The following is a 9,238-nucleotide window of genomic DNA, read 5'->3' as shown; positions in this document are numbered from 1 at the left end:
CCAAAGACGTACACGAAAAATACCAAGTTTGATTCCCAAAAGGAACAAAGCTTGCCAACCAATCGTGATACGATTGCAAGAAGGGCTTGGAAGGTAATTAGGGTTTAATGAAGCAATCGTGGTACGATTTATGTCATCGTGGTACGATTTTGGAGTGCTCATGCCTCTACGCATGAGCCGAATTAGTTGTCAAAAAAAACATATTTTACATCATATCATATTAATACAAAACTTAGTAATATAGTACATCATATCATATTAATACAAAATTAAAACTACATATTTTACATTATTATTATTTTTCAACACACAAACACTTCATATATCTATAATAAACTTAGTAATATAGTGAATCATATCATATTAATACAAAATTAAAACTACATATTTTACATTATTATTGTTATTTTTCAACACACAAACACTTCATATCTATATCTATAATATAATCATAATTAGAACAAGTTCAACAACTCATGAATCTTCTTCTCAAACCAACTCTTCTCATCATGATGACGACGATCCTCCTCATCACGGCGAATGAAATCGTTATAAGTCATCACCATCGGCCGGTACCTGACCCCACCACGGTGAATCCTCGCCAATCGTTTCTGGATCCGACGATCGGAGTTACTGGCATCTTTCGACAAAATCATGTCGTTGCCGTAAGGGATCTGACGGCGGTGACCGTGACGGCAACGGCGGTGAGATAACGGAAAGTCTAACGGCAATATGCGTTGCTGTGGGTGGATGTGACGGTTGATTGGACGGAAATCGAGGAAAGTTAACGGAACGTGGTCGATGGAGTTGAGATTGAAGGAAACGGTGTCGTGTTGTTGGGTTTTGGGAGAACTGTGAGAGCGCGTGGTGGTTTCGGAATTGGATTCGGGTAATGGGTTTTGAAGATCGCGGGCGCGTGAGAGAGTGGTAGTAAAAAGGAAGAGTAAAACGGTGATGGAAATAGAAGTGACTCTGGTTATGGCCATGGTGTGTGTGTGTGGTTTTTGGGAGAATGAATAATGGACACAAATTGTGGGGTTGAAATGAAGTTTTGTTATATAAATGGAAATTAGGAAATGGACAAAGTTTAATGTTTTATAATGTTGAAGTGGAGAACTATTTGAGGGGAAGAAATTTCTTGCTTTTTTTTTAAAGGGGTGGAATTTTCTTGCTTGGATTATACGAAATCTTTGTACGACTTTATTTATTGTAGTGATATAATGACTCCTTCAATTTTTTAAGGAAACGAGTTGTCACAGTAGTCATTAGTTTATCAAAATTTTAAAATAGTTTTTGATTGTGCATTTTATGTTTGACATTGAAATAGTCTCTCAATACTAACATTAACTATATTCATACAAGAATTAGTATGACGGTTTTTAAGTATAAGGACTAATATGATATTAAGTAAGTATATTGAAGTGCTAATATGACAATATTAATGAAATATTTTAACGTGAATGATTATCTTGACTAATATCGTGCACAATCAAAGACTATTTTGAAATTTCGATACATTGAAAGACTATTATGACTATTCGTTACATATTTAAGGACCAAAATGATTATTATCTCTTTTTTTTAAGATAAATGATATTTGTATAACCACTTTTTAACAAATTTGGTGACAGCTTCTTCTCTCATACTCACATTATGATTTTACTTTCACTTTCTTTTGTTTTGGCTTTTGTAGTAATACATCTTTTTCTTCGTAAAATTATGATCGTAAAATTATTGTTTTGGTTTTTGTAACAATACCTCTTTTTCTTTATAAAATTATGTTTATTCCAAAGGTTGTCAATAAAATGGTTGTTCAAATAACACAGCGTGCAGGTCATGAGGTAACTAGACAAATTTGATTTCCGTTTAATTTGTTTTTAGAATAGAGCTCTTGGACATAGTAGCTATATTTTTCTCTTGGTTGACATAGCTCTCTTTGATGTGTGCTTCACCCAATTCTAGGATACTTTATGATTTTATTTGTCTTTTATTTTGGAATGTTGATAAAATCTAATGTTCAAGTTGCAATACCCTTCGTTTGTATGATGTTTACATGAAATTCTTTCCATTTTGCAGAGTTCTGAGAGGGTCTTTGGATGCCCCTGATATCTTGGACGATTTCTACATGAATTTATTAGACTGGGGTTATACTAATGTCTTTACCTCGCTTTTGTAGATACAGTTTATCTTTGCAATGCTTCAGAACTTGACATTGTGGATGAGGAAGTTGATCTTGTAAACTTGTTAGAAGTGCACTCAAATTTGTTGGCAAAAGTGACCTGAAATTAGAATCACACTAAATAAGGTGAGGAAAGTTGCAGCATCTCAAGTTTCAAAGATAGGACACCCACTGTTCTAAATGATGCAAGAAATGGAAGTGACCATTGTACCTAACTTTTGTTCATTAGGACCAACTCAGAGCACCCTCTTTTTGTTTAAATCATCCAGGTAAACTGGAGGCAGCAAATCAAGCTCCACACAAGTTATGGAACAATTCACTCAAAAATAAAATAAAAAATAAAAAATTAATATTACAAGATTGATTAACTTTTAGTAAATTAATTTGTATAATTAATGATTAAATTTTTCATAGTGTGACCTAAAATAATTAATATTAATAAAAACTAATATTCTTTTCAAAAAAATTAATAGAACTAATATTATAAATAAAGTAAAATATAAATTTTAGGCCTATAAATATTATTAGCAACCAAATAAAAACATGTCAGACCCATCATGGCCACTTGCCACTCCTTTGGATTGGCACTGCTTTCCAATCTATATCTACAATCAACGTATTATATAAGTAAAGATTTTTTGAAATATTGTGTTACTTAAAAATAAATAAGTGGTAAATTCAAATTAATCATACTAGTTATTGACTAGTTCAATTGCTGACAGATTGTAATTTGAGTAAATCACCAAATTGGTCGGTGTCTTTGTACCAAATTCTCAAATTGGTCTCTGACTCTAGTAATAACTCAAAATGATCCTTGTCTTTGTCAAACGTTTCTCAGATTGATCCTCAGCTCTATTAGTTGTTTTGTATTTAAAGTCATTAACGTACCGAATAAGATCCAAAAGGCATTATGTCATTAACCACTAAATAATAGTCATTAACACTCAAAATACAAAACAAATAATAAAGACAGAGACCAATTTGAGAAACATTTAATAAAGATGTGGACCATTTTAAGTTATTAATAGAGTTAGGGACCAATTTAAGAATTTCTTACAAAGACAGGGACCGATTTGATATTTTACTCATTGTAATTTCCTCAATTATTAATGGCAACCAATTAAGTCAATTTGAACAAGCAGAGTCTTTAAGGCATACATTCTCAGCAACGGGCTTATGTCGTATCACAGACGGACTTTCGCAAATATTCAAAGTCTTCTATGCTTTATCAAAAATCTTGTTGTTTGGAGCCAGGGCCGGTCTTAAAAATTACTGTGCCCCGAGCGAATCGGTCTTAAAAGATTCATTTGTAATCAAAATTCTCAAAAAATATAGTTTCAATAGAATTAAGGGGAAATTACACTAACCTCCCCTAAAATTTATGTAAATATACTTTACCTCCCCTCTGTTTTCTCAAAAAAGCAGTAACACCCCCTGCCGTCACACCCCATCCACCTTCCGTTTAAATCAAAAAACATGAGAATGCTTCTTCTCTTTCTGACTTTTTTTTTTTTTTAACAACAATAATGGACTCTTGAGATTGAGACAAATCCTATATCTCTGCAAACGAAAATGCATTACAAAATAATGACTCTCCCACAACAAATAGGAGCAAGTTCGATGGTAAAATAAAGGTATCAATCAAATATCAAAACAGTTCAAATGGATCCCAAAATGATGAGAATTTACTCTGTAACTAAGATCTTCCTCTTCTAATGTATACAACTTTCAATTCAAACTATGTTGTACTGCAGCATCCACTCTTCTTAACATCTGAAACATCATCTTTACCAATATTGGATAGTCTCAAGCACCGATGCAGAGATCAATGGAATTATTACAAAGGGATAGACACCCAATTCTTTCATGTAAAGATCCAGAGGCTTAATGCTGATTGTAGAGGCAATGTAATGTTGAAACAGAGACGGTCCCAAATGAAAACAACAGATTTTAGTAATTCTTCCCAGTTGACTCATTATTGTTGACTTGTATTAATAATAATTACACTCTTTGTTGATGTTATGCTATTGTATCTTTGCAACTCTAAAGCCAAATTCCACTGGATAAATGATGGAAGATGATGTTTCTAGTTTTAACAGAGATAGTTAACGGTGTTAAGTTGAAAGGGAGGTGAGTATCTATTTTAAAAGACTTGAAGGGAGGTGAGTATCTAATATAAAATTAGAGGGGGTGTCTATGTCATTTAAAAAGACTTCGGGGGAGGTTAATGTAATTTTCCCTAGAATTAATCAAAAGGAGTTAAAAAAAAATATTTATAAAAAAATATATTAACCACTAAATAAAATAATAATTTTTGTGCCCCTGCAAAAATGATGGGATAATGATATTTATATAACCATTTAATGGCAACTTTGTGACAGTCTTTTTTTTTCTTGATCAAAAACTATCGAGAGGAAAAAAGAAAAGAGAAAACAATAACATAATACGAGTGTGAGAAGAAAATTGTTCAAAAAATTTCAATAAAGTCGCACAAATATCATTTCTGTTTTCCACTAGCTAACATTCATTTTTTTCCTTCCAAACTTGGTTTTGTCATGTAAAACACAGCCGAGTTCTCGACAACATTCATATCACTGACTTCAAAATTCAAAGTCTTCCCCTGTTTTTTCCATGCCATTTTCTTTTGTGTTATTTCTTTTTTCATGCTTTCCCATTAGGAAATATCTTATATAATCGCACTAGATTCTCCTAACAAATGTCATTAAGCTACCAACAAATTTTTTTTTGTGGTGGCCGAGGTTTTGTTAGCTAATATTTTTAAAGAGCTATCTTAAATGCAGTCAAACCAAGGTTGACCTTATAATCGAAGAAATGAAGAATGCTCTCTTATTCTTATGTATTTAAATCGAAGTTGGACTTGCTGGAAATGCTCGAAGCGCGTGTTTCAGTTCGACAGACGTGAGTATCGAAAAGCAGTTTGTTTCGGATAAGGTCAAGCAACGGATATTTCCAAGGCACATACATTCGAAATTCAAATCGAATAGATAAGTGTTGTTAGTTTATAGCAGTTGTAGTTTCAAATTCAAATTTAGGTAGTTATTTCTATTAGTATAAATAGTAGTTTCTCGCAAGAGAAAGAGGTCACAATCCAATCATACACAAAAATTACACTCAAATTATCCGCATGGAAGAGAGAAACGAGTCACAAGTTGCAATGTATGAATATGTGTACCAATTTACATTCAATCAATGCAATTTAAGTTTATTTTCTTAAGCATCTTTGCAGTTTACTTGTTTTATTCAAGCAATTCCTTTTATTTCATTTGAAAGTAACTTCGACGGGTTTAACTGGGTTAAATTTGATAAGTTATCTTCATAAGTTTTCTATGTTCTTGAAGAATAATTACAAATTCTGGAAAATAACAAAAGCACAATATGTCCTTAAGATTTACTGGTTGATCTTGCAAGTAATTAATTTTAAACCAGCGGTTGTTTACCAAAAATCAGTGTAAACAGGTTTGAACCCCTAACCTTGCATATTTGCATATGTTATGCATTGTCCTTACCAACTGAGCTAAGCTCATGAGGACAAGCTACCAACAATTGTTTCTAGCAATCACATACCTATTTAAATTATAATTATTTTTCTCTTCTCATCCAAACATTCATTCATGATGACCACACAAATGTCACTTATTTTGCTTCTACTTTTATTTGTAATCACATTCCACAAAAGCATATCTAACAATGATCACAGATTGGTTAGATGCAATGAGAAGGATCAAGAGACATTGTTAACCTTCAAACAAGGCATCAATGATAGTTTTAGTCGGATATCAACGTGGTCAACTGAAAAAGATTGTTGTGCATGGGAAGGAGTCCAATGCGACAACATTACCGGAAGAGTTACAAAACTCGATCTCAAAGGGCAGTCTAATTTTGATGATGTGCCAATCAAAGTCTTGAAAGGTGAGATGAATCTTTGTATTCTAGAACTTGAGTTTATAATTTACTTAGATTTGAGCTGGAATGAATTTGACCTAATAAGAATTCCATCCATTCAACAAAACCTCACACATGCATCTAACCTTGTCTACCTTGACTTATCCTCCCTCAGCCTCGATACTCTTCACATAAGTATGAATAATCTTCATTGGCTTTTTCCACTTTCTTCCTTGAAGTATCTCAACCTAAGTGGACTTGATCTTCATAAGGAAACCAATTGGATTCAGGCAATGAATACACTTCCTTCACTATTAGAATTGCGGTTGAGTTCTTGTAAATTGAACAACTTCATGATCAACACATCTATTGAGTATTCGAATTCGTCTTCAATTGTAACTCTTGATCTTTCTTACAACAATTTAACCTTTCAATTACCTAACGGGTTTTTAAATCTCACCAAAGATATCAAGTATCTTGACCTTTCATGGAACAATATACATGGTGAGATACCTTCAAGCTTGTTAAACCTTCAACATTTAAGACACCTTGATATCTCTCAAAACCAGCTACAACTATCAATTCCAGATGGAATAGGCCAACTAGCACATATTCAAGACCTTGATCTTTCAATGAACATGATAAGTGGTTTCATTCCTTCAACTCTAGGAAACCTCTCATCTTTAAATTCCTTATCTATTGGCAATAATGATTTCTCTGGTGAAGTTTCAAGTTTAACTTTTTCCAAACTCTCTAGTTTAGATATACTAAACATGAGAAGATTAAGTGTTGTATTCCAATTTGATTTGGATTGGGTTCCTCCATTTCAACTAACTGAAATTTATTTGGACAATACAAACCAAGGTCCAAACATTCCATCCTGGATATATACACAAAAGTCATTGCAATATCTCGACTTATCAAGCTCAGGAATTTCATTCGTAGACTTCTCAAGCCTTACAGAAAGAATATTCGTTGAACTTCTTTTGTCAAACAATTCGATTTCCGAAGACATTTCTAACCTAACATTAAATTGTTCATGGTTAGCGTTGGATCATAATAATTTCATAGGAGGACTCCCGAACATATCACCAATTGCCCGAGTAGTTGATTTGTCTTACAACTCCTTCTCAGGAACAATTCCACATAGTTGGAAGAACTTGAAAGATTTAACTTACCTTAACTTGTGGGGTAATAGGTTGTTTGGTGAAGTTTCAGTGCACCTCTTTGATTTGATACAATTACAAGTGATTAACTTAGGAGAAAATGAATTTTCTGGAACCATACCAATCAAGATGTCACAAAACATAGGAGTTGTCATATTGAGAGCTAACCAATTTGAAGGAAGTATTCCACTACAATTATTCAATCTCTCTTCTTTGTTTCATTTGGACCTTGCACATAACAAACTTTCAGGATCTATGCCAAAGTATGTCTATAACTTGACTAATATGATTACTTTTCACTTGAATTCATGGTATCTGGCTACAATTGAGTTGTTTACAAAAGGTCAAGATTATGTGTATGATGTTAACTTGGAAAGGAGAACTATTGACCTTTCAGCCAATAATTTGTCTGGAGAAGTGCCATTGGAATTGTTTTGGCTTGTTCAAGTTCAAACCTTAAACTTATCTCACAATAATTTCAGTGGAAAAATACCAAAGACGATTGGTGGCATGAAAAATATGGAATCTCTTGACTTCTCTAATAATAAGTTTTCTGGTGAAATTCCTCATAGTGTGTCTCTCTTAAACTTTTTGGGTTATTTGAATTTGTCTTGCAACAATTTTGAAGGAAAAATCCCGATAGGAACTCAACCTCTAAGTTTTAATGCATCGAGCTACATTGGCAATCCAAAATTATGCGGAGCTCCTCTTAAAAACTGTACCACAAAAGAAAATCCTAAAAACGCTACACTATCTACAAAAAGTGAAGATAATGATACTAGGCTTAGGAGTTGGATTTGCAGTAGGTTTCTGGGGTATTTGTGGTTCTTTGTTTCTTATTAGGAAATGGAGGCACACATACTATCGGTTTATTGATGGAGTGGGCGACAAGCTGTATGTAACTTTGATGGTAAAGTTAAATAGCTTTCACAGAAGTTGAGCTCCTGCTAGTGAAGGTTAGTGGACCTACTTTATGTTTTATTAATCAAACTATAGAGTAATTTGTATTATTCGTAGTTTATGTATGACATCTTTTATTGATCAAGCTATACAATAGTTTTTTTAGGGTCTTGTTAACGAGTGTCTCCAGACACTCTTTAAGTATTCTAAATTAAGTAATTATTCTTTTAAAATGTTAAGTTTTCAATTTCCAATACACTAACTAAACAAACTTTCATTAAAAGTTACCATTTAAAATCCTTAACTTGTGCCCGACGGCACTAGTTAACATATATTCCTTTTTTTTTTTTATTATGTAGTTATATGCATAACTTATATTCATTTCATTTGCTTCATATTTTCTCAGGTGATTATGCATGTGGAAGATCTTGCATTGTTTTGCAAATCATAGATATAACTTTCCCAACAGAGCCAGTATTGTGATGGATATAATTAAGAGTTGTATGAGATGGTATCATTTGTGACTATACCACTATTTCTGCTGAATTCATCTTTCACTTGTCGTAATGTTTTTGTTTATTGAAAAACTGTGTATACAAATCGGGGAATGGTTGCATTCAAGTTGTCAACTGTTCTTGTGGTTTGTTCTCAACTCAGGTTCTATATCCTTATGCAAAATGTTGTGATTTTGGACATTGTGAATTCCTCATGTTATGTACATCTCTTCAGATAGTTGCAGAATATGAGTTTGTGTAAAAACTTGGTTGCTTAAAAATCTACATTATGTGAAGATGCCATCTGATTTGATTTGTAGTACAAAATAAAAAACCAATAATGTCATATCTAAAATAAATGGATTCGAAGTCGCTAAATTTTTTTGAAGTGTCTGAAAGTCTAATTTATGATATGATGGTACATACAATCTTATAACTTAATTCAATAAAGAGATAACAAATACTGCTTAAAGTTAATCATTATTATGAGGAGGAAAACATTTTGATAGCACTTTCAGACAACTCTTTAATCGTGGTAATGTTATCTTCGAAGACATTGTGGTTCCAATTGATGTATGTTCCATTTTGTTAGAATT

General features: G+C 32.8%; 1 protein-coding gene and 1 pseudogene across 2 annotated transcripts; one reads left to right on the top strand and one right to left on the bottom strand.

Moving 5' to 3' along the window:
• Nucleotides 1-232: 232 nt before the first annotated feature.
• LOC146937632 (uncharacterized) lies at nt 233-1,082 on the bottom strand. The gene has a single exon (XM_085751846.1). The coding sequence runs from the start codon at nt 984-986 to the stop codon at nt 456-458; it is 531 nt and encodes a 176-aa protein (XP_085607972.1). The 5' UTR covers nt 987-1,082; the 3' UTR covers nt 233-455.
• Nucleotides 1,083-5,811: 4,729 nt separating this feature from the next.
• On the top strand, nt 5,812-8,692 carry LOC146937631 (receptor-like protein EIX2; annotated as a pseudogene). Its single transcript, XR_015033305.1, has 2 exons — nt 5,812-8,204; nt 8,555-8,692. The product of XR_015033305.1 is annotated as a receptor-like protein EIX2 (transcript).
• The last annotated feature ends 546 nt before the right edge of the window (nt 8,693-9,238 follow it).

This window comes from Medicago sativa, chromosome 3 (genome assembly GCF_051527215.1).
Source record: "Medicago sativa cultivar Bolivia chromosome 3, Bolivia_mono, whole genome shotgun sequence".
Lineage (NCBI taxonomy): Eukaryota > Viridiplantae > Streptophyta > Magnoliopsida > Fabales > Fabaceae > Medicago > Medicago sativa.
Note: the sequence above shows the minus strand (reverse complement) of the source record. Positions and strands in the feature narration are given on the sequence as shown.